General features: G+C 43.8%; 1 protein-coding gene across 2 annotated transcripts in view; it reads right to left on the bottom strand.

Annotated features, from left to right (window-relative positions):
- The window catches only part of myo1ea (myosin IEa), a 101444-nt gene that overhangs the window by 60900 nt on the left and 13815 nt on the right, over positions 1-26729 (bottom strand). For both annotated transcript variants that reach the window (XM_055661206.1, XM_055661205.1), the window contains exon 2: positions 3345-3488. In XM_055661206.1, the coding sequence (XP_055517181.1) occupies positions 3345-3488 (144 nt within the window). The remainder of the gene's footprint in view (positions 1-3344; positions 3489-26729) is intronic.

Raw genomic sequence — 26729 nt, 5'->3', positions numbered from 1 at the left:
ATGAACCCCATGCCTGGGTTCAATCAGCTCCATCTGCCTGTGTTTCCACTCTAATGACCAGGCTCGCTTTGAGCTGAGAGGCTGGTGTCTATTATTGGTCTCTTGGTGCCCTGTACACCTCTTGAATTTGCACTTACACCGCAGAAAATTAGAAAACTGAACACACAAAAAGGCACTGACATCTGGCTTGCAATTTCCGGCTTATGCAGAGAGCAGAAACGCTCCAATCCAATTCTATACAGTAACCTTGCTTGCACGTGTTGCCAAGACTGTGGCATTCCCTTCAATACTCTGATCCACTGCGCGCATTGCACAATCCTTCGTCCAGCCTCTCCAACCAAACCAGCTTTGAACCTTGCCACAATGAACATTGAAAAAATAGGTTGGAGGCCATTCAGCCCCTTGAGTCTGCACTGTTTGACCTTTTACCTCAAACATCTTTTTCCTGCCCTGTTCATATACCCATGGTTCATATAACAGTGCAGTGCATCACAGGAACAGGCCCATTGGACAATGTCCGTACCTAACATGATGCCTCTGTTTCTTAAATATCCAAAGAGCTCCACGGATATCTACTGTCCTGAACACAGTCAATGTCTTTGTCTCCTTTGTCTTCCGGCATTTCCAAATTCCAAAGGTTTGGAACACTACCTCTAAGTGAAGATTTTTTTTCCTTATTGGCCTTCCTCTTTCATTGAGACTGTGATCCATGTTGTAGTCTACTTATCCAGGGGGAAATCCACCATGCATCCAATCCGCTGAGTCCCCTGAGAATATTGTGACTCTGTGCCATAATAGTGCATGGGCCATTTCCAAAGACTAATTTGACAAATAAAATACATTTTCAGTGACAAGTAGGGTTGCCAACTGTCCCGTAATTGCAGGGACATCCCCTAAATTGGTTTGTCCTATACGAGACCGCCCTTGTCCCGTATTTGACTGCTACTACTCGGGTCGAGGGTACGGTCGGGCCTCACCTCACCCTTCCTGTGCAGCAGCAGCAGCAGCGCCTCACCCGTGGCCCCGTCAGTTGGCAGCCCAGCCAGCCGTCCGACCTTGGGACCTTCGCTTACCGCCGACACCACCACCCCTCCTTCTCATGGCCGATCATCGGTTCATGAGTTGGATGTGGTACCAGACCACAACTCCAGAGCTGGCCCGCTGGCTGGGCTTTGTGTGCAGCCCAGCACCCGGGCCAACTCATCATTCACCCAAGTCGGCCAACGAATGCCGTCGAGAATTTGTCCCTTACTTTGACCTTTTGTCCCTTATTTGGGAGTGAGAAAGTTGGCAACCCTAGTGACAAGTGACTGTATATCTTAGACTGATTTTCACTCCCACCACTGGGCTCCATCCAGCCTACAACACCCCAGAAACACCCCATCAGGAGAGTGTATCTGACAGGCAGGGTGAGCCCCCTGCATATATTTGACATAGAAACTGTGGTTGAGGACAACAGGCACCAGAGGCTAAGATTGCAGCCACCTTCTGCAGACATCAGTATCGCCCGCCTGGCATTCGTGAAGGTGAATCACTTTCTGCCTGCCATAATGCACCTCCCCAAGCATGAGACCATAAGACATAGGAGTAGATTTAGACCATTCGGCCCATTGACCCATTGCTCGGTCATTCGATCATGGCTAATCTATTTTACCCTCCAACCCCATTCTCCTGCCTTGGCCCCGTAACCTTTGATAGCCTTACTAAGCAGGAATCTATCAATCTCCACTGCCATCTATGGCAAAGAATTCCACAGATTTGTCACCCTCCCGTTAAAATAATTATTCAAATAAAGCTCTTCTAGAGTCTTATTGTACTCTCCCATTACTGGAAACATCCTCTCCATATTCACTCTATCTAGGCCTAGGTATGGAAAGTTGAGAGCATGGGCCAGAACCAACCTCATCCCCAACACCCGATCAAAAATCTACCTTCTGCACTAATCAGAGGGAGGAGGGGGATTCTTGCCGTACTCTTTTCCTTTCAATCCCGATAGTTGGCGGAGGCAGGTGGGTTAAGATTCCTACAGCCATCCCAGATGACAATGTTGGACAGAATCAAGTCTATGTTGTTCTGCAAAGCTCAGCTCTTCACTGGATCAAACACTTTGAACAAAATCCCCAGTCAGCAGCCCGGCACATGAGCCAGATAATCACAGCTTACTGGCCATTACAATGCGTGGAGTACAAATCACTTCCTCTCATTGCGATTTTATCCTCAGTAAAGTGAAGGGGGAAGAAAAGTTCATCCTCAGAACGAAACAGCTGCCAAGTGCAGTTTTCTCCCCAGAGGGAAAGCTAGAGATTGTTCAATTGCTGGTGTGAATGAATGAAAGGACAAAGATTAAAACAATACAAAACGCACAGGCTAATAAGTGATCGTGTCAAAATGTACTTCTGGGTGAGCTGGAAATCCCCAAACCTAATTAAGCCAGAAATACTTAACGACATTGTGTTCTGGTCGTGACCTTTAATGGCAGTACTCTGTTCAATGGACAAAGGCTTTGTGACCTGAGCCCAATATTAATCAAGTTGAATTAAAAACAGGGGCTATCATTTCAATTGGTAAAATCTATGTTGCACAAACTCCCTTGATTTGGTACGGTGACCATATTGTTTCCCGATGAGTCCAAAACATATTTACCTGCCCAAGGAGTTGTGCTGATGGACTGATGGTATCAGGTATCCTAGGTGGTGGTGAAGCAAAAGGTACGTTCTCTGCATGTGAGCACGCGTGTATGGAGCCTCCAACCAACACCAAACGACCAACGCAGAATCCATGCACGCCCGACATTGTGCCAGCTGCAAGCACTGCCAGGGCTCTGCCACCCTAGCCTCATAACGTGCCATAACTATATTCTTACCTACCTTGCATTTATTTATGCAAGTTAAAACTGCTAAAATACAGGCAACTATATTGCCACAGTGCAGAAACTACATTGTCCATGCTGGTTGCTCTGTTCACAAGCAGTGCAGCTCTGGATAATGTTTAGAAGACATACTCACCACCGGGAAGAAAACCATTTAGTTTAGCCACAGGTTTAAGGGCATCGATTCACACAAGAATTGGACTCTCAGCTCATGCTTTCTTTGGCTTTCACAGTGGAATCTCCAGTGGTGCCTAGGTAGTGGTTCCTTAATTCCCTATTTTCCACTTGAGCCCCGACACAGGCGAGTTAATGACCAGGGTTATATTTGCTCATTGATGGCATGTAATGACACCATGACATCTACACTCATTCTTACTTAAATCAGGAACATAGAATGTAAGGAGGTCACTAAGTTTTGTCACACACACTAAATGCAATTTCCGTCCTGTTCGCAGGTTTAGCTTTGAAAGGATACAAAAATATAATCATCCATGTATCGCTTCTTGAGATTATCGACAATGCCATCTTCAGTGATCTTCGAGAGAAGCACCATGTCATCCACTCCACTCTGCTTGACATTGTGACTTTGCCAGTGATACCGGTAGTGGCCTTTACTCCCCTGTAAAAAGAAAAGGTTTGCACATTAGCTATTGGCAGTGGGGTGACACAGTGGTACAGCAGTGGAATTGCTGCCTTACAGCACCAGAGACTTGGGTTTGATCCTGACCACTGGTGCTGTCTGAATGGGGTTTGTACTTCTCCCTGTGACCACATGGGTTTTCTCCAGGTGCTCCGGTTTCCTCTCACACTCCGAAGACATACAGATATGTAGGTTCATTGGCTTTGGTAAAGATTGTAAATTGTTCCTAGTGTGCAGGATAGTGTTGGTGTACGGAGCGATCGCTGGTCGGCGCAGACTTGGTGGGCCGAAGGGCCTGTTTCTAAAAGCTAAAAGATAACTTAAAAAAACCCTAAAATAGTGGAGAATTTAAGTTTCACAATCGTATAGGACAGGTTTAGGTTGAGGGGGATATGGGCTAAATTCAGGTAGGCGGGGCTAGTGTAGATGGGGCAATGTTGGTCAGTCTGGGCAAGTTTAGACGAAGGGCCTGATCCCATGTTGTATGACTCGATGAATTCATTTGCATGTCTCGTCTCACTATATTTATCTCCATCAGCATTAACTTCCACTTATTTGGCTTTTGCTACTTATTCAGCTGGCCCTTCCTGTCTCTCTGCTGCAACTTTCAATGTACTCAATCTCCATTTCTAAAGCCTCAGTTTTAACATCAGAAGGTTCTTGCGGCTTCTCGTTCAGTAAATTAAACCACTAAGTCAATAAAGCTTTTCCTGATATCTAGTTCAAAGACGCATCTCAGTAGTTTAATCCTACAAACAAATTATATTAAGACTTGTATTTCCAAAAATATACCAAAAATGTACACACATCTGATAATGAGTGCATTAAGATAATATTATTCTTATACTCTAATGAAAAAACATGCTTGTGATTTTTAAAATTCATTTCCCAGGATCTGGAGGTCACTGGGAAGTCCAGTATTAATGTCCATTCCCACTTGCCCTTGAGAAGGCAATGGTGAACTGACCCGCTGTAGTCCCTCTGATGCAGGTTCCCCCACAGTGGTGTTTGGGAGGGAACTCCAGGATATAGACCCAGCGACAATGAAGGGCCCGCAATATTTTTCAAGAGTCAAAAATCAAGAGCGTTTTATTGCCATATACGATACGATAAACCTTTATTCATCCACGGAGGGAAATTGGTCTGCCGACAGTCACAACACACAAGGTACACAGAAACTTGAAATTAAACATGAAAACAAAAAGAAAATGACAAGCGGCTTTTGGCAGGCTGCCGTGTGCACAGTGCCGCCACTGGAATAAATGAACAAACAAGCAAATGAACAAGTGACATATCCGCTGGGCAGAGTGCCCCCCCTCCCCCCCATCCCACACTGGGTCCTCCTTTGTTCTCCCACCCTCCCCCCATGCCGGGTCCTCCATTGTTCTTCATGGTGGTCCTCCAGGTCGGTTCCCAATTGTCTTCACCTCAACGATCGCGATGCCCCACCGCCACCAAGGCTCTCTTTGCCACCGAGGCCACGTTGCCGCCGAGGTTCCTGCTGCCGCTGCCACCGCCAGGTCTCCCACCGCCACCGCTGAGGCTCCCATCACCGCCACCGCTGAGGCTCCCATCACCGCCACCGCTGAGGCTCCCATCACCGCCACCACTGAGGTTCCTTCAGCCCAGACAGGCCTCGCCACCCGGCTTCACCGCTGGCCCCTGATAGGCCTGTGGGACGGGTTGGGCCTACCGGTGCTCCTTCCGGTCCTTGGTTGTCGTGCTGGTCGACGGGGGCGCGGTTGTTCGGCGGGTGGATAGTGTCCGCGCGGCTTTCCCGGGACATTCCTGCCACGCTTGCGACTCCCCGGGACACAGGGTGCCTGGACATATGCCCCAGATAGTTCCCTTCTACACACACACACACACACAACAAACAATAATCAATAAACAAAACAATAATAGTGCAAAAAGACAAGACCAGTGCCCCCAAGTCCACATAGTTCAGAGACCGACTCAGAATACTGGTGACATGCAAGGGACGGTATCCAAGGGTATCTGTGGTGTTCATTTTATTCTTCCCCGTGGCTGCCCCACATATTTACCACTGTCTGGTTAAAGAATCCTGAATTCCCTATGTGGTTTGGATATTCACTGTTCTAGACATCTTCATTAAACGTAGTCAGTCACATGCCAGCTATAGTCACTCTGCCAACAATGTGGAAATATACAATGAGGTTAAAAATGTGAAATATGTCTCGCACAACAAACCATGCCCCTCCCTTATGCTGAAGGCCGTATTAATACATTTGAATATGACAAACAAAGGAAGTAGTTCATACAACAATTTGGCAATGCCAAAACAGAACGAGTGTGCCAACTTTATACAAAATGATTTATCTTAAAAAATACTTTTTTTCATGAACTGCTAAAACTTAAAAAAAACCTAATTGAGTATAAATGTAACTGCCCTCATTGGAGACCTTCAGAACATCAGTCTATCTTTTATTGGACCTTACTAGACTTTATCTTGCACTAAACGTTATTCCCTTTATCCTGTATCTGTACACTGCGGACAGATTGTTGTAATTATGTAGTCTTTTTTGGCTTGATAACATGCAAGATAAAACGCTTTTCACTGTAACATGACAATAAACTATAAAGGGCCTGTCCCATGAGCATGCGACTGCAAGCGGCGAGCGCGACCTAACGTGGGCGCTTGAGCCGTACGGCCTCGCGGGCCGGTCCCACTTCGATCGCCGGAGCCGTATGGAGTTGTGTGGAGCTGGTCCCGACATCACGCGGGGCTCCGACAAACTGACACTGTCCAAAAATTCCACGTGGCAACGGCCTGCCAGCCCGCAGCCGCATTGAGGCCGTACGCACCGCCTCAACGGGCGTGCGCAGCGTCTCGATGCCTTACGCAGCGTCTTGACGCCGTACACAGCATCTTGACGGCGTACGCCTAGCGCGAACTTCCCCACGGACTTCGCTGGAACTTCACGTCAACTCGTACGGGATCACTCGACCTCCGCGCGGCCCCCGCTTCCGGTTTGGTTGCGCTTGCCGCATGCAGTCGCATGCTCGTGGGATAGGCCCTTAAACTAAATAGACAGAGGAAAGCTGGTGAAAGAATCATTTAAATTTACTCTCCACAAACAGGAGATCTGATCCATCATGCTCAATCCACCCCCCTCAAGCCTGCCCCGCCATTGTCAGGCCTTATCTCTTCAATACTAATTCCCTCCAACCTGAACTTGAAAATTTGTGTCTCAACCTCCTTAACTAGTCCCAGTGATCCAGCCTCCGCAACCCAATGGGTGGAGGATTCCGAAGATTCACCACCCTCTTGCAAGAAGTGAGTGGTGAATCTCTGGAGCCTGCGTCCTTGCAGTAGGGTTAGGAGAGGTCACGAGCCCCACATCGAAACTAATACAATTTGTAACAATTTGAAACGAATACAATTTCATAAAGACATTGAAATATGTGACATTAGTACAGTGAAGCATCATGTGAGTTTGTCAGTTTGTTAGTGCGAAGGACATGTTTGCCCATTTGTAAATCCAAAAACATGGCAAAACTAGATATAAATGTGGGTTAATAATTCAAAATGCTGTAAAGATGATTCAGATTGATATATTTATATGATATAAAAAGCTGAAGTAACTCAGCAGGTCTGGAGAAAAAGAATAGGTGATTTTTTTTGGGGTCAAGACCCTTCTTCAGTCTGAAGAAGGGTCTCGACCCGAAACGTCACACATGGTTTAAACCAGCATCTGCAGTTCCTTCCTACACATATATTTTATATCTCTTTACTGAGAATAACGATAATTTATTATTGTGTTACATTTATTGTGCTGGTAAAACTGCTACATGTAACAGTTTCATTGTTCGGATTCTGGTGCATATGACAATTAAATATTCTTGACTCTTGATGTCTGTGCAATGGTTAATGTGCCAATGCCTGAAATCTCCACTACATCTAGCTCAACAGTGCAGAAAATCATGCTCCTCAATGTAGGAGCCTTTAGTTTACTTTCTCAAGTAGATGATGGAGACCAACATCCTCTAAAGACCAAAAACTTCAGAAGGTAGACCCTAGTTTCACCTCCAGTCCCTATCGTGACCTGCTGCATTGCAGAAGCTGCTCTCGAGATGGCTGGTTCAGCCCTAATAGAGTTAGAACTTACATTTGAGTGATTTTACTCTGATGAGTTACTTACAGTTACCTAACTGATCATTTAGTTTAATGAGAAGGTACAGTTATTAAAATCTATGGAGCGATTTCGCTCCATAGATGCTGCTGCACCCGCTGAGTTTCTCCAGCATTTTTGTGTACCTTCGATTTTCCAGCATCTGCAGTTCCTTCTTAAACACAGTTATTAAAATGTCTTGTCCACCATCACCACAACACAAACTATGAACAAGCGTTTAGAGTATTGGAGCCATCCAGCATGAAAACAGGCCCATCGGCCCACCCTGTCCGTGCTGGCTATTGGCATGCTGATCTAGTCCCATTTCCTTCCATTCGATCCAGAACTCTCTTAAACACTTCCTGTCCATAAATCTGTACAAATGTCTTTTGAAAGTCGTGGTACTTTTAAACTCAATAGCATTTAATCCAAGTCTCCTTTATTTTACAGAGTAAGCCTGTACTCCCTGCATCACCTTTTCCCAATCTTTATAAGTTTGTAATATCCAAAGAATTTCCAGAACAAATAGATCCACAGCCACTCAGCTGCTTTTGAAAATTCCTTTCCCATATAAGGAGAACAGGGAGCCAATGCTGTGGCAAAGGAAATAGTCATGTTTTTGATTTAATCGGAGTCTGCATATTCCAGTGAAAACCAATGCAAAGGGCCAGGCTGTTTGGGTACAACGTTTCCTCCATCAAGTACTGCGAACACGCTCAGCAGAATATGAGTAATGCTTCGACACAGCACTAATGAAAATGCAGTCTCATTAAACCACTGACCTTTTCCCCCTTCATAAACTGAGAGGAAACCAGTTTAAAAAACTCCCTCGAATCAAACTTAATTAAAATCAGATGCCTTTGTTCAAATACGAATCTCACTGGAGTTCACAGGAGTAGTAGAGTTCTTTAGATATCTGCCCTGTACACAATGAAGCCATATTGCCACAAGGTGAGAGGTCAGGCAAATATATCTTTCATTATGGGGAGTGTTCACATGGGGAAGTAGCATGATTAAATTAAAAAGTATCCAAAGCCAAGGGATACTGTAGTTCATAAAAATAAGGCACAAAGTGCTGGAGTAACTCTGCAGGTCAGGCAACATCTTGATTAGTACGGGCGTCAGGGGTTATGGGAGAATGAGGTTAGCAGGGAGAGACAGATCAGCTATAATTAATTGAATGGCGGAGTAGACTTGATGGGCCGAATGGCATAATTCTGCTCCTATCACTTATGACCTTATAACATCTCTGTAGAACAGGTGATAACAAAGAGCCGCAGGTTTATATCAAAGAAAGACACAAAGTGCTGGAGTAACTCAGTGGGTTAGGCAGCATCCCTGGAGAACATGGATAAGCGACCTCTCGGGTTGGGATATGTCAGTTGGGACATCTGGGAGTTGCATATTTTTTACAAAAACATCGTTGAGACACCAATTTTAATTCAACTGTACTCTCACCCGATTCATTTTCTCCTGCCCCCCCCCCCCCCCTTCATTCCTTGATAACTATTAAAGTAAATGAAAGTGTCTTTTGTATTGGTTACGTCCGTCCGCAGTTGAAATGGAGTTTAATGTAGCAAAGCAGCAGCCACATGAGGGGGAGGAACAGGAAGCAAAGGCAGGGGAAATGTTGAGGAGCAGATGAGTGGTGGCGCTTCTTGCAGAGCAGTGTAAACTCTCAGAATTCAGAATATAAAACAATATTTAAAGAAAATCAGCCTTTTCAGTTCAAAACTTTTAACTTGCAAAATATTCCAAATTGTAACAAGTTTTCCGTTTCTACAGGATTAGTTCTCAAAGCTCAATTTTTCTCATTTCTCATTGTCATTGGGGCTCCAAAGACTGTTCACTCTGCAATCTCCCCATTGTATTCTTCCCTTCCTATGAAGGCATCTTCCCATGAAGGCTTGGATACAGTTCCAAGACTATCACCTTCCCAGCATTAGGTAGAGAAGATGATCATTTATACATGAGTTCAAGTGGCAAATCACCAAATGGCCTTGCCGATTAAGTCCCAACATACATCCTCACTCAAAGAAGTCCTTCAATGTTTATAGTGGTTGGTGGTTTAAGCCAACGATAGCTCCCAGCTAATATTATTATAGAATAAAAGAAACATTTCAAGACTTGCATTATTGGAGGGTCTTCTAGTGGTAAACCTAAACAACCACTTTAACACGGGGCAGCCTTTTTTTATAGATTATGAAAAATAGAAGACTATGTCATTTCCTTATTTACATATAATGATGGCATGGCCCATAGCAGCAGTTTCCAATGTCCAATGTGTCTCAATAAACAAGTTGCTTATTGTATCTGTGTCTGAAAGTGCTTGTGCTTTTGACAATAGAAACATAGAAACATAGAAAATAGGTGCAGGAGTAGGCCATTCGGCCCTTCGAGCCTGCACCGCCATTCAATATGATCATGGCTGATCATCCAACTCAGTATCCTATCCCTGCCTTCTCTCCATACCCCCTGATCCCTTTAGCCACAAGGGCCACATCTAACTCCCTCTTAAATATAGCCAATGAACTGGCCTCAACTACCTTCTGTGGCAGAAATTCCACATATTCACCACTCACTGTGTAAAAAATGATTTTCTCATCTTGGTCCTAAAATACTTCCCTCTTATCGTTAAACTGTGACCCCTAGTTCTGGACTTCCCCAACATCGGGAATAATCTTCCTGCATCTAGCCTGTCCAACCCCTTAAGAATTTTGTAAGTTTCTATAAGATCCCCAATAAACCATGACAAGACATAATTTGGATTTCATGTACTGAAATCAGTGAAGAGGTGGGAAGTGATGGTCACAAAAGCGGCGCAGCATTAAGAGTTGCCGCCTTACAGCGCCTGAGACCCGGGTTCAATCCTGACTGTGGGTGCTGTCTGTATGGAGTTTGTACGTTCCCCTTACAACCGTGTGGGTTTTCTCCAAGTGCTCCTATTTCCTCCAACATTCCAAAGACGTGCATGTTTGCAGTTTAATTCGCTTCTGTAAATTGCCCCTAGTGTGTAGGGTACAAAAGAGGGATAACATATAACTAGGGAATGGGTGATCGATGGTTGGCATGGACTTGGGCCGAAGGGCCCGTTTCCATGCTGTATCTCTAAATTAAACAATCTAAACAAGTGCCCTGTTATCGCTGAGTGAGTCATAGCTGATGCAGTATCCACCCTGTGATTCTTGGAGAATGGCAATTCCTTTGCGTTGCTCGTGTCCATATACTTCTTGGTTGTAGCCTTGGGAGAGTGGTAACTACCCTCCTCCTTGCCCAGGACCCCAACTCACATCAAAGACACTGAGCGACTCTGCCCAGCCTTCGGGCGGTCTTCTGGATGGGACACAAAATCCCTTGGCCATTTTGTATGGAAGCAAGAGAGATTCTTATGCTCCAACCTGACTAACTCTCTTACATGTGTATGAAGGAACTGCAGATGCTGGTTTAAATTGAAGATTCCAGCGACACAAAATGTTGGAGTAACTCAGCGGGATAGACTGAAGGATCTCGACCCGAAACATCACTTATTTCTCCTCTCCAGAGATGCTGCCTGTCTCGCTGAGTTACTCCAGCATTCTGTGTCTAACATTCTTAGTAACCATTCACCACTATAATCAGGCTGTATAGTTATTTCCTTCAGTGCTCTCTGTTCAATCAACTGCATTCTGGCTGTTTGGTTTCATAGCAGCGACTGCATTTCAAAAACACTTGTGTAGAAAGGAACTGCAGATACTGGTATATTCCAAATATAGACACAAAGTGCTGGAGTAACTCAGCGGGACAAGCAGGATGCTGTGTTACTCCAGCACTTTGTGTCTATCTTTCAAAGTGCTGGAGTAACAGTTCAGAGAATTTTATTTGAAATTACGTTACACCTCTCTGAATATAGAAAGGGAAACAGGAGATGTGTGAGGGATTATTTCATAACGATGGGAAGATAGGTAAAATCAGTTGTACTTAATGTTAAAATGGAGAGACAAGTGCTGAGGCAGTGCACTTTGCCGAGTCTGTGTTAAGGAGGAATGCACCAGGACTGACAACAAGTGGACTGAAGCACAAACAAAACATGAGAACTTCAAAGTATTGCGCTTCTCGCAATGTTATGTTAGTGCATCTAATTTTATCCTACCAGGAATTCCACTGACTCTTCAATTTCTTTGCCAAAAAGTGAACCCAGCATATTATTCCTTCACATGTAATGTTTTAACTCTAACAGTGCACACTTTCATAACTAGATACACAGACAATAGGTGCAGGAGTAGACCATTCGGCCCTTCGAGCCATTCAATGTGATCATGGCTGATTATCCACAATCAGTACCCCGTTCCTGCTTTCTCCCCATATCCCTTGATTCTGCATACTCAAAGAGCTATAGCTAACTCTCTTTTGAATGCATCCAGTGAATCGTCCTCCACCGCCTTCTGAGGCAGAGAATTCCGCAAATTCACAACTCTCTGTATGAAAAAGGTTTTCCTCATCTCAGTTCTAAATGGCCTACCACTTATTCTTAAACTGTGGCCTCTGGTTCTGGACTCCCCCAACAATTTTACCAAGTAGCATTGCTAGTCCACCACCAGCCAATAGTTACATGATTTTATTGCCACCAAGTTTGAAGTCTTGGGTTAGAAATTCACCTTTGAGTGCCTTTACTAATTGTGTAAGAGAGCATGTATTAAGCACTGGTTACACCCCATCACAATCTTTGTTTACAGTGAAGTAGGAATGGAAAACCAGGAGATAAGTACAATGGGCAAGAGATAATTGTGCAGCCATTTAGCAGGAGTGATCAATGCTAAATTTCTACATCTTATTGTTCGTAATCAGAATCATATTGCAAAGGCCACCTATCATGCCCTAACAAAATGCAGTATTGACAAGTCAATTCAAGTCGTCGAGTTCATTGTGACGTGCACAAACACGGTGATGTAAAGGCATGATGAAAATCTTGATTGTAGCAACATCACATGCACACGGACAACACCCAAACATATAAATTATACCTAAATCATGCATAAATCTCATTCCATAAGATGGTGAAAAAAAGATTGTGCACAAAAAAAAGCAAGCCATCAGTGCAAAAATGCACAATTAGGAAACAAGTCCATGATAGTGCAAGATGTGGTCCACAGCATTCCATCACCAAGGTAGGCAAAGGTTGGGCAGATCTGTTCAAGAACCGACAGTTGTGGGAAAGTAACTGTCCCTGAACCTGGAGGTGTGACATTTCAGGTGTCCGTACCTCCTGCCTGAGAAGAGGACATGGCCCGGATGCTGTGGATCCTTGAAGGTAGATGCCTGCCTTCATGAGGCAGTGCCTCTTATAAATGTTTCCTTTGGAGTGGAAGACTGTGCCAGTGATGGACTAGGCTAAATCCGCCCCTCTCTGAACTCCTCGCACATTACAAAAGATTATAGATTGAGTAAGTTAATAAGCCACTATAAATTACTCCTAATAATTTGGTGAATATTAGAATCTGGGGGAAGTTGATAGGAATGTGGGGTGCAAAAATAGGATTAATGTAAATGGCCAGCATTGTTACAGTGGGCTGAAGGGCCATTTTCTGTGCTGTACAACTCAATAGCAATTATTTTAATTTTGAATCTCCCCTCCTTCCCAATTTATTTCTCACATCAGGGCTGATCACCCTGCGGTGGGCCTGCCTCGACTGAGGGTGTCTTGTGATAAAAGGCCGAAACACCAGTGATGTTGAGGTACACAACTGAAGATGTGTCTGATTGGTAGCAAAATCACCTAGTGACCACCCCCAAGAATACCGGGTGTCAGTTGTGGTGAAGAACCTTAGGGATTGTAACATCCAGTCCTACTAATCAATATCTCTTCCCAAGAAGGCATGCGATTTCCTCCTTCAACTTTAATTTAATTCCCATTTGAAAACTACTCTTGAATCCAGTCTCACCACTAGAACCACATCCAATTAGTTCTGAAGGCAGGGTGGTAGCAATTATCAGTGAGCCTTGCACTGTCTTTATTCTCAAGAGATTATTTAACTGTGGAGTGATCCCACATCTTCATCTTACCCTGAAACATTTCCGTTTTGTTTGTGGTCAAATTTGCATGTCGGCACCATATTTTGCTGACACTACACTTTTGCCCATTAAATGATGTCACTGGGAATGAGCTGCGATTAATCATTAAAGTAGGTTTTAAATTGTGCAACAAACGATAAGCATCACCAGTGCAACGAGCCCGACAATCTGTGTAGGAAGGAACTGGAGATGCTGGTTTACACCGAAGATATACACAAAAAGCTGGAGTAACTCAGCGGGTCAGGTAGAGTTGCTCTGGAGAAAAGGAATAGGTGACGTTTCGGGTCACATCTTACACTCTTGCATGAAAATACTGGGATGCATATTGGTGCGTACTGGTGATGCACAAAGGGGAAGATGGGACAATCATTCTTAAGGGGACAGGGGAGGGGTGGAAAGGAGGGAAGGGTAGGGGGCAGCGAAAGGGGAAGGGGTGACCTGCCTCTAATTGCGTGCGCGGTAATAAAAGTTAGAACTGATGCGCAAAGGATGCATTAAAGAGAAGACGCACAATTCCTAACAGTCAAGGCTATTTCCAAAGCCTTATGGAAAATCTGAGGTTATGTCTCTGCGTCTCTGTCTGTGGCGTCAAAACGAACGTACTATCTAACGTAAATGAACCCAGCCTTCAAGATACTTAGAGTTGAGTCCGAGCAAGCAGGCTCCTGAAAGTGGGATTTTGGACATTAAACACCATGTGCATAGAGTAATACAACATGGAAACAGGCCCTTCAGCCCAACCTGCGCCACACCAGCCAACATGTCCACATTTGGCCCATATCCCTCCAAACCTGTCCTATCCATGTATCTCCCTGATGTTTAAACGTTGGGCTAGTCCCTACCTCAACTATCACCTCTGTACTGCTGAGTTTGAAGTAGGTGTTCAAAGGGAGAGTGGAGAATTGGGAGGGTGCGCGGAGTGAAAAGAAGAAATACCGTCGGACAGAGTGCAACAAAAAATGTGCATCCTGCTACATAATACACTGACCCACGGCATAGGTCAGTAGCAGTGCGAGGGTGGACAAATAGTAATCCACTGGACAAGACATTAAGCATGGAGTCAGAGTCTTACAAACACCATAGAGACAGCACCCATAGTCAGGATCGAAAGATCGCGCCACTGTGCCACCCCTCCCTTGTTTTACTTTCCACGTCTACTTTCCTTGTACCTGGCAATGCAATAATGTGAGGGTGTTGGTTCCATGCAATGTTGTTTGTTAGGGAGTTCCTACCACCTCAACACAAAAACTAAGTTACTCTGGGGTGTTTGACCCAGACATGTTGCCTGTTGCAACAAGCGCACCATGCCAATGCAAGGGACTCTACCCTGCACAAGACTGGAGGTTCATTTGCCTGCAGAACATGAAGAATTAATACATAGCAACACTGCAGCTGTGAAAGTTGCTTTGTAAATGCAAACCTCTTCCAAAAGGTGAAGAAATCAAAGCTTCATATAGCCATCAATAACCACTACAAGCTTTTGCTTTTAAACAGGAAAGTGTAAGCAGAGTGCGGGAATTTACAAAACACCCAACGCACTCGTAAAAGGATTAAGCGGCAAAAATCGTTTGCTTCAGCTCAAAAAGAGCAATCAGTAGGAGAAATTTCCGGATAAGAGGCTGTTGCTGGAATCTAACGGTCCTGCTTCTAAGACTTGTCCAAAAGAGTTAGGACGTCACATTACAGCTGTACAAGATGTTGGTGAGACAGCACCTGGAACATGGAGGCAATGCAGTTCTATTTGCCATTTTGTAGTAAGTACATGATTAAGGTCAAGGGTGTGCAGAAAGGATCCACTAGGATGTTGCCAGAATTGGAGTGTTTGAATTAATAGGCTGGGATAAAAAGGGTAGGCTGGGGCTGTTTGTCCACAAGTGAAGGAGGGTGACATGTGACCTTACAGAAGTTTACCAAATTATGGAAGGTGTAGGTAAGTGGATGGTTACTGACTTTATCCCTGGGTAGGGGAGTCTAAAACTAAAGGGCATAGGATTAAGGTGAGAGGGGAAAGATTTGAGTGTGACACGAGGGTCAGTTTTTTCGTACAAAGAGTGGTGGATATATGGAACGAGCTGCCAGAGGAAGTGGTAGAGGCAGATAGAATTACAGTGTTTGACATACATTTGGCCAGGTTCATGGATAAGAAGGGTTTAGAGGGATACAGGTCATGTGCAGGCAAATGGGACTTGCTCAAGAAGGCACCGTGGTCAGCACAAACAAGTTGGGCCAAAGGGCCTGCTTCTATGATACTGAAGACCAAATTCTCTGTGGTGGCAGTGGCTTGTTGCTCTTCCATCTTCACTGATGTGTGGGTCACTCACTGTCAAAGCAAACTTTCTGGATCGGCTTAGAGTGGCAGCCTACGTCACCCAACCAGTTTGGTTGTAGATGCAGCGTGGAAATAGGCTCTTCGGCCCACCAAGTCTGTGCCGACCAGTGGTCCCTGCACACTAACACTATCCTACACACACTAGGGGCAATGTACAATTTAACAAAGCCAATTCACCTACACAGTTGTATGTCTCTGCAGTGTGGGAGGAAACCTGAGCACCCGGAGAAAACCCATGCAGGTCACGGGGAGAACGTACAAACTCTGTTTCGTACCCGGGTGTCTGTCACTGTAAGATAGCAACTCCATTGCTGCATCAGTGAGGTGCCCCAGTAGTGCGGTAGCAACTGGGACATGATCATTTCTAGTTACAGCCACATTCCAGGGAGGTACAGCATCATAAACGTCAAACCTTGCTTAATTTGACTGTTTTGGAAGCAAAAGGGAAATGTGGTTAATTGTAACAGATTGATTTCCCCAAACATTATGGCATGGTGGTGTTCATATAAAATTAGAGAATAGGTGCAGGAGTAGGCCATTCGGCCCTTCGAGCCTGCACCGCCATTCAATATGATCATGGCTGATCATCCAACTCAGTATCCCATCCCTGCCTTCTCTCCATACCCCCTGATCCCTTTAGCCACAAGGGCCACATCTAACTCCCTCTTAAATATAGCCAATGAACTGGCCTCAACTACCTTCTGTGGCAGAGAATTCCACAGATTCACAACTCTCTGTGTGAAAAATGTTTTCCTCATCTCGGTCCTAAAAGATTTCCCCCTTATCGTTAAACTGTGACCCCTTGTTCTGGACTTCCCCAACATCGGGAACAATCTTCCTGCATCTAGCCTGTCCAACCCCTTAAGAATTTTGTAAGTTTCTATAAGGTCCCCCCTCAATCTTCTAAATTCTAGCGAGTACAAGCCGAGTCTATCCAGTCTTTCTTCATATGAAAGTCCTGACATCCCAGGAATCATTCTGGTGAACCTTCTCTGTACTCCCTCTATGGCAACAATGTCTTTCAATTAAAAGACGATTCTGCCTAAAGATTAATCAAATTGGCAATTTTAGAATTAAACTACCTTTCTGCCCATCTTCAATTGCTTGAGGGTAAAACAAATCTACCTTGTTGCAAAACTTAAGAGATTTAAAAGAAGAAACTTAAAAACGTAAGAGATTTGCCTCAGCCATTCCCGAACACAAGTTGAATTAAGGAACGCATGAAATGCAAAAAACAGGTAAGAAATTCCCAGCTCAAATAAATATTAGATGAGCTTGATCGCACATGAGGTGAGAGACTGTTGCTGGCATCCACTCTTCAACAGAGGACCTCACATGCAGGACGAGAGATGAAGGTGGGAATATTAAATTATTGCAGCCCAGAGGTATAAATTCTCTGTGTCAATCTGAAGAATAGTTGAAAGCGAATGAAAGCAGGGGAATATTAAACCAAGGGACTACAATGAAAACGTGTGAACAGTTACTGCATTATTTTCAGAATTTATTTTAAAAGAAGTACAGAGATTTTGTTATATTATCAATTGCAAATCAGCTCCAAGCTGCAATTGGTTGAGAATGAGGAGTTTGTGTACAACAGATGGGTGTTACCCCAACCCCACCCTGGCAACATCACCTTCTATTTTAAGCTCAGCAGCAATAGGGCACAAAATGGGACACACTCACTCTGGTATCGCAGCTCCTACTCCTCCTCCTCCTCCGATTCCTGCGTATTGTGTACACAGAAGCAAAGCGCAAAGTTCCGAAACATTGCGGACGCCCCACAGTCTCATAAACATAACCAAGCATAACAGTAAACAGTACGAACACAGCAGCGCAATGATGCAGCTGGTAGAGCTGTGGTCTCGCAACTCCACTGACCCGGGTTCAATCGTGACTACTGATGCGACTCGTACAAAGTCTGCACATTCTCCCTGTGACAGCATGGGTTTTCTCTGTAGGCTCTGGTTCCCCCCCCCCCCCACTCCCACTCCCACTCCCACCCATATCCCCAAATTATAGGTCAGTAAATTAACTGACAACTGTAAATTGTGCCTAGTATGTAAATGTGTGGTAGTCTGAAGTAGGGTCTCGACCCGAAACGTCACCCATTCCTTCTCTCCAGAGATGCAGCCTTCGATTTAAACCAGCATCTGCAGTACTTTCCTACACATCTCTTCCACCACAGATATCTTCCTTCTCATTCAAAATATAATGCTTCAGACAAAGCATATGGTTTTAGTTTAGTTCAGTTTAGAGATGCAGCGCAGAAACAGGCTATTTGGCCCACCGGGTCCGCGCCAACCAGCAATCCTACACACACTATGGGCAATAGTTTTACATTTACCAAGCCAATTTACCTACATACCTTACCTACATACCTGTACGCCTTTGGAGTGTGAGAGGAAACCGAAGATCTCGGAGAAAACACGCAGACCACGGGGAGAACGTACAAACCCCGTACAGCCACCACCCGTAGTCGGGATCGAACTCGGGTCTCCGGCGCTGCAAGCGCTATAAGGCTGCAACTCTACCGCTGACATCCTGGCATTTATTGCGTTCTCATTGAAAAATGGTCATAGCAATACCATGGAGTAACTGATCACTTCACAGGAAAGTGCTTAAAAGGCCCATCTCAAATCGTGGGAGTACAGATGAATTCACTGACCTTATACTCTCAAGGAAGAATTCCATTTATGCGTAACACAGTTAAAGATAAGGTTACAACACTATTGTGCCAAATCTTTGATGTGTGCTCCTGTTGAATTACTACGACATTTGAAAGACAGGAATTATTGAATTTACTCTCAGTGTGCAAAAGAGATGGCCAGTGTTGGAAAGACTTACATTAAAGGAAAAAGTCTTATGAGGGCAACACCGAATGCAGCCATGTTTTAAAAATAACAATAGATATGATACGGCGTCAGTGCTGGCAGCAATTAAATAATCAGCAAGAGAATTCTGGGGTTCAGTATGTCTATATCTATGTATCAGAATATTTATATGCAAATATTTCATGAAATAAACAATTTGAGCCAACATCAAGCTCCTTTTTAAGGTGAAAGGGGAAGGATTTAATAGTAACCTGAAAGGCAATGTTTTCACACAGAGGGTGGTGGGGATATGGAACTTTGATGCCAGTGGATGTAGTTGAGGCAGGTACTATAACAATGTTTAAAAGACATTTTGACAGCTACCTGGATAGGATAGATTTAGAGGGAGATGGGACAAACGCAGTCTGGTGGGACTAGCGTAGATGAGGTATCTTGGGTCAGCATGGGCAAGTTGGGCTGAAAGGCCTTTTTCCGTGCTGTATGACACCATGACTGGAGTCCCTGACTTTGTGCTCCCTTGTACATTCTCAAGATTACATCATTACCAGACACATAAGGGACATTGTTTCAGTGTACGGCACAATGTAGAAAATCCATTGTCAGGAAATTATGTCAGGCAAATACATTATACATTGCGGCCAAATGAGTAAGATTCACATGATCATATTGGAATATAAATGGAGTAACAAGCTAGACACTGCCAATAATTTTTTTGTCTGTTATTTCCCACTATTCTAAGATGCCTCTTCCAACAAGTTTTTTCGATACATGGAGACAGCATTTCCATGCGCAGCATGGTGGCGCAGTGGTAGAGCTACTGCCCTACAGCGCCAGAGATCCTGGTTCGATCCTGACCACGGGCGCTTGCCGGTATGGAGTTTGTATTCTCCCTAAGACATGCGTCATAACCTCTACCTTCCCATCAGTGCCTCCACTTGCTGTCCCACTGCTCTGGTTTCCATCCCCTTCCCCCCTTCCTCCCCACTCCAGTTTAACTCGCCAGAGTTGGGGCGGCACACTAGTGCAGCGTTAGAGGTGCAGGAGTAGGCCATTCGGCCCTTCGAGCCTGCACCGCCATTCAATATGATCATGACTGATCATCCAACTCAGTATCCCATCCCTGCCTTCTCTCCATACCCCCTGATCCCTTTAGCCACAAGGGCCACATCTAACTCCCTCTTAAATATAGCCAATGAACTGGCCTCAACTACCTTCTGTGGCAGAGAATTCCACAGATTCACCACTCTCTGTGTAAAAAATGATTTTCTCATCTCGGTCCTAAAAGACTACCCTCTTATCCTTAAACTGTGACCCCTAGTTCTGGAATTCCCCAACATCGGGAATAATCTTCCTGCATCTAGCCTGTCCAACCCCTTAAGAATTTTGTAAGTTTCTATAAGATTCCCCCCTCAATCTTCTAAATTCTAACGAGTACAAGCCGAGTCTATCCAGTCTTTCTTCATATGAAAGTCCTGCCATCCCAGGAATCAGTCTGGTGGACCTTCTCTGTACTACCTCTATAGTAAGAATGTCTTTTCTCAGATTACAATGCCAGAGACCCAGGATCGATCCTGACTATGGGTGCTTGAATGTACGGAGTTTGTACATTCTCCCTGTGACCTGCGTGGGCTTGGCCCGAGATCTTTGGTTTCTTTCACATTCCAAAGACGTACGGGTTTGTGGGTTAATTTGCTTGGTATTAATGTAAAATTGTCCCTAGTGTGTGTGCACGGTAGTGTTAATGTGCAGGGATCGCTGGTCAGTGCAGACTCGGTGGGCCGAAGGGCCTGTTTCCGCGTTGTATCTCTAAACTAAACTAAACTAAACATCTATAACAAAATCTAGGTGAATCACACAATATAAAACAATGGTCTGTGATTCATTTTCAGAAAAACATTTTGGTGAGAGAAAAAAAAAAGTACTAAGTCCCTGTATTTAAAGAATATACCAGTCAACAGTCAGCTAGACCATAATAAGCAAGTCAGCACATTACAGTTTAGCTCATGGTACCATATGTATATAGGACAATAGATTTTTTTAGATCAATTTTTAAATTTCTATAACTAGGCCTCAGTTCTATTGGAAGTTCTAATTTCATTTTAATGCTGATCCAGATACTATTAAATGTACAGAAATATACAAGTATTGGAATTAAAGAGAGTCGTCTGCAACATGAACTGTTTCCTGAAACACGACCTTGCTCCTTCTGTTGGTAACAGCATGTACATTTATATTACTCTGTTGAAAGTTTTTTCCTTGACAAAACCCCTAGAATACACCTGTTTGTCAATTTGGAGAAGAAAACTGTTGTGCCAGATACAACGCAGCACCGAAGTGGCTACACACACACACACACACATCATAAGCATGAAACGTGAAACTTGTGTATCTTCTATTGATTCAACCAAGAAACATGTCCCAAATGGGCAATCATGTTACATGCCACCAGAGATTTATTTTTCAGTTCCATTATCAACAAGCAAAATTTTATTTCTTGAATCAAATTCCAAATAGTTTCCTTTGAAGGTGCCTATATTTTCCTTCAGATTATTGCCTGGCAGTACATATGGCCAGCCTAAACCTGCAGCTCTTTAGTAAAGAGCAAGGGCTAGCACCTCCACTGCTTTCTTTGAAACATCAGTGCCATTCCTTTTTACATTGTGCTGAAATTCTGTAATATTATCTGTCGTTTTACCCTCACTCCATTAACTGTGTAACCAAAAGTAATCTCTTATACCATTCCGGAGACGGATCAGTTTGGTGAGGGGGAGGAATTGCCGCTGAGCATTCAATACATTTTAAATATTGTTTCCATTCTTGACACTGGGAGCTTCAAGGTCATTCTGCTAACTGTGTGCAGATTTACTAGATAGGTGCAAAGTGGCTCCCTGCCAGGAACTTCTGAACCACTGGTCCCCAAAACTTTTAAAGAACCTTAAACAAAAACTAATATTGTTTTTATTTCTGAGTGATCCACGTGATATTTATCACATTTCTTACATATTTTCTGTAAGCTGCCCTCTGGATAAACAGTCCTCCTAACTTTGTGTCAGATATTCCGTAATGCTCGAAATAAGAGATTCTGCAGCATTAGACAAAACATTGTGGTTCTATTCTCCTTTGAAATTCTTTCTCTCCGATAAAAAAATAACAGTGCGGTTCCTTACAAGGGGTAACATATCAGATGTGCAGCCATGAGTGTGTTTGCAATGCTGGACATATAGCCCAGTAATGAAAGACAGGCTTGTTTCACCTCACAGAAAAATGACTAGCACTTTTTTCATTTAAACCACCGTAATCAGTTCCTCATTTTGTTCCTTACTGTAGCCTACAACTCCATGCACAAATCTAAAATTCTATTGCTTTAAACAGCCCAAAACCAAGCTATGATCCCAAGTTAAAAAAAAATAGTTTAACTCAGTTATAATTCTTGCAGCATTTGGATCCTGAAAGCAGGTTCAAAGAGATTCGAACACAAGGAACTGCAGATGCTGGTTTACAAAAAAAAAGGACACAAAGTGCTGGAGTAACTCAGGAAAACATTGATTGGCGATGTTTCGGGTTGGAGCCCTTCTTTAGACCCATGAAGTAACTCTGAAAAAGGGTCTCGATCTAAAATGTTGCTTGCCCATGTTCTCCAGAGATGCTGCCTGACCTGCTGAGTTACTCCATCAATTTTGTGTCCTTTTTTTCAAAAGGATTCGAGTGTGCTTGTTTGACATGTGCAACTGATATGAACTGAAACAATTAAATTATTTCTTGCTGCAGCTTCACAGCCACATAAGACCCTGTGATGCATCAGTCAGTATGTTCTCCACTCTCCACCTGTAAACATTCGATGGAGTACTCAACGTCATGTCGAATCTCCTAAGATTTCTGTGGAAATAGAAGTGCTGATGGACTTTCTTTGTGACTGTATCAATGTGCTGGGCGCAGAGCAGATCATCAGAGATGTATATGAAGATTGTTGTACTGGCACCATTCAACCAGATTATTGATCTCCTTACTGTATTCTGACTCGTCATTACCTGTTATTTGTGAAACAATGGTGGTATCAGCAAATTCTAAGATGCCGTTGGAGCTGAATCTGGCTATATAGTTATGGGTGAAGGGAGAGTAGAGCAGGGGACTGAGCACACAACCCGAGATGCCCCTGTTCTGATCGCCAGCAAGGAGCAGATGTTGTTGCCAAATCATACTGATTGGGGTCTGGTGATGAAGAAGTCAAGGATCAGTTGCATGGGGAGGAGAAGAGACCCAGTTCACAGAGTTTGACCAAGGGTTTGTAAGGGACAATAGCCAAACTTTAGTTGATGAACAAAAGCCTGATGTACATGTTCCTGCGTCAAAGTGGTCTAGCACAGATTGGCGAGCCAGTTAGATCGCATCTGCTGTCGATCTGTTGAGGCGGCAGGCAAATTGTAGTGAGTCCAGATCATTACTAAAGCAGGAGTCAATTTACATCATAACCAACCTCTCAAAGCACTCCATCAAGATGCAATTGGATGTGGGTGCTACTGTTGTGGCATGTCCCCTTGCTCCTCTTGGCCACCAGTGTATATCCAATCCATGGTATCTCTCCAAGTGTCTTTTAAACGTACTGGCCGCAACCACGTCCTCTGACAGCTCGTTCCATATATTCACCACCCTCTGAGTGTAAATGTTGCCTCTCAGGTTCCTTTTAAATCTTTCCCCTCTCACCATAAACCAATATCCTCATGATTTTGTACACCTCTGTAAGATGTTGTTCTCCCTTTTGATATCTCCTGCACAATTTGAGCAGAAGACACACGTCACATAGGAAAATGCAAAATGAAGAGACTGTTTCAGCTGGTGGAACACATGGCCAGTTTGTATTAAAATTCATCACAACTGATTTGCGTTCCCAAGTCAAAACCTACAGACAGCAAGGAAGATTATAGTAAACCAAACAAGTGCAGCGGATGAGTGCATTCAAAATGGGTTTGCTCACATGTTTAAACTGTTTATTATAAAGATGATTGGTAGAATGATCTTCTGGTAATAGCAAGCAAGAAGTTCAGGCATTTCTTGGTGCAGTGCTACAAGGGCAAAAACTGTGCCTCAGTCTTGCCCTGAAAACTACAGACATTATTATTTCCACATCCACACTGACCATTACTTGGGGAAAGTGCCAATTAACTGAAGCCCACATCACAACCCTTGGCTGACTTACAAATTCAAATACTCCTCCACCAGGTATGTACCTGAACACCAGAGGATCATTTGACGTTTCACCAACATCACCGTTCTCTTATACGTTGCCATCATCACCATCTCCAAGATCCCCCTGTCTACGACTTTCCCCAAGGGCTATACCGTTCACTGTGAAAATCCTACCCTGGTTTGACTTCATGCCGTGTTCAATTCCTAGTCCACATTGAGTGTAAGAGGGTGTAGCAATTAACCTTGCGCCACGAGCCATGTTGCAGAATAATCAGCCAAAACCCTCTGATCTTGATCACAATGCAATGACTCCTGGGAAAATGTTATAATGTTTGATACTCACGCTTGCCAATATGTATTCAGTTAGTCGCAAAGGCAGCAGCACTAACAGCTCCTAGTAATTAATTCATGGAATAAATGCTACAGTACACAATGTAGACTTATCAGGACTGAATGCCAGATAAAGTGCACCAAGGCCAAGGATGCTGATGGTGCAAATTTATCCCACATCCCTCCCCAAGCAACCAGCAAAAAAGTTGACTGAAATTACAATATTTTCCATAAACTGTTACTCATACTGCAAAATCGCCATATACAGAAGACAGTGACTTCAGATACAATGCAGAACCAGGCCCTTTGGCCCACAGAGTCCAAAGCAATCACCCCGTACACTAGCACCATCCTACAAATTAGGGGCAACTTTACTGATGCCAATTAGCCTACAAACCTGTACATCTTTGGAGTATGAAAGGATACCGGGGAAAGCACACAAGGACACGGGGAGAATGTACAAACTGCGTACAAAGAGCACCTGGTGTCATGATTGAATACGGGTTTCTGATGTTGTAAGGCAGCAGCTCTACCGCTGCACCACTGTGCTGCCCTTGTCCCCATGAACAAAAGGGTTGTTTCTCCGTATAGATTGACTTGTACTAAAACTATAACCTGTTGTACTACCTGATCAGCCAAGCAAAAGATCCCAAAACAACACTCAAGCCAGAGGACTGTTCCTGGTATCGCAGACTAACATTACCCATCCACTAACAAGACATGTCAACTAGTCTTGTATCTTATTATTTCTTGGAATGCTTTGTTGTACTGAGATTGTTGTGCCAGCAAATACAGTGGACAATGACTAAATTTCAAAAGTAATTAATTGGATGTGAAGCACTTTCAGAGAGTACTGCATTTGTAAAAGATTTCTGCTTGGCTTATCAGGGCGTACAACAGCTTATTGTTTTAGTACAAGTGCAATGATACAGAGGAAACAAGCCTTTTGTTCACGGAGACACGAGAGACTGCAGGTGCTGGAATCTTGAGCAAAAGCCAGTGTTGGAGGAGCTCAGCGGGCAAGGCAGCATCTATAGAGGGAATGGACAGACATGGGTTGGGACTCTTTGTTCAGGGCAGTGATCTATGCAGTAACTCAAGGTGACCACGATTAGGTTCCTATCGGTTACACCTTTCCAAGAACTCTACCTTGGGAAGAAAGTAGTAAAGGTCCGGTTGGCTTCCTTAAATTTTCACCAGTCTTATGGTTATTTGCTTCTCACCAGAACGACTGCAACCTTTAACAACCTCAATGTTACATTGGAATGCCAGAATCTTTCACTCAAAACCTCTTCATCTTTCTTCTCATTTGCTTGAGCAATTTCGCTTCCTATTTCGATATTTTGCTTGAGGCTTCAGACAAATAAACGGCAGGAGTTCTGTAGGACACACCCTCGGGCCTTTTGACTGGTGATTGTCGCATAATTTACACAGCCACAAAAAATTCATTTGCAATAGTCTCGGCGAAGCTGTTACTAAATCAAGGAGATAATATCCTGGAAGAGCCATCTTAATTATGATTTACATTGAGGGGTTACTCTCTGGAGCATGAACAACAACCTTGTCCCCACTCAGAGAATGGGGATTAAGCAGTCAGACATAGATGTGCACTTGGCCACGTCTTGAGATTCCTTAAAACTTCTGTTCTATATATAGTGATTCAGATTTAGTTTTCACGTCGTGCAATGCAATAAACAAAAATCGAAATCCTCATCTTTCAGAGTAAATGAAGGGGTTGCAACCGTAAATGAAAGTAAAGGTTTTCAAACCAGGTTTTCTACAGCTGCTGCCTGATCAGCTGTGTTTCCAATATTTTCTGTTTTCATCTCAACTTTCAGACAGGGTAGTACAGTGGTATAGCCTGTAGAGCTTCTATCTCACAACGTGAGATTCGTGTTCGATCCTGATCTTGGGTGCTGTCTATGTGGAATTTGCACATTCTCCTCGAGTTTCCTCTGGATGCTCTGATTTCCTCCCACATCCCAAAGACCTGGATGTTTGCAAGTTAATAAGCTTCTGAAAATTGCCTCTACTGTGTTGGGAGTGGATGAGAAAATGGGGTAATGTAGAACTTGTATAAACAGGTGATTAATGGTCGGATGTAGTCAATAGGTCGAAGGGCTTATTTCTATGCTGCATCTTTAAACATGGGCTTCTATACAGATCCAAAGAATAAAAGCTTTAAAAGCAGTAAACCTTCCAAAGAGGTCAAATTATTAATGACCAAATAATCTGTTTTATGTGCTATTCATTTTGAGATAAACATTGGCCAGGATGTAGGGAATATTTCCCCGGCTCTTATTTACATTAATGCCATGGGAACTTTTAAATTGCCTTCAGAGTTAACGATGTCTATATTTAAATT

Source organism: Leucoraja erinacea, chromosome 33 (assembly GCF_028641065.1).
Source record: "Leucoraja erinacea ecotype New England chromosome 33, Leri_hhj_1, whole genome shotgun sequence".
Taxonomy (NCBI): domain Eukaryota; kingdom Metazoa; phylum Chordata; class Chondrichthyes; order Rajiformes; family Rajidae; genus Leucoraja; species Leucoraja erinaceus.
The sequence above is the reverse complement of the archived record's forward strand: the minus strand, read 5'-3'. Positions and strand labels throughout refer to the sequence as shown.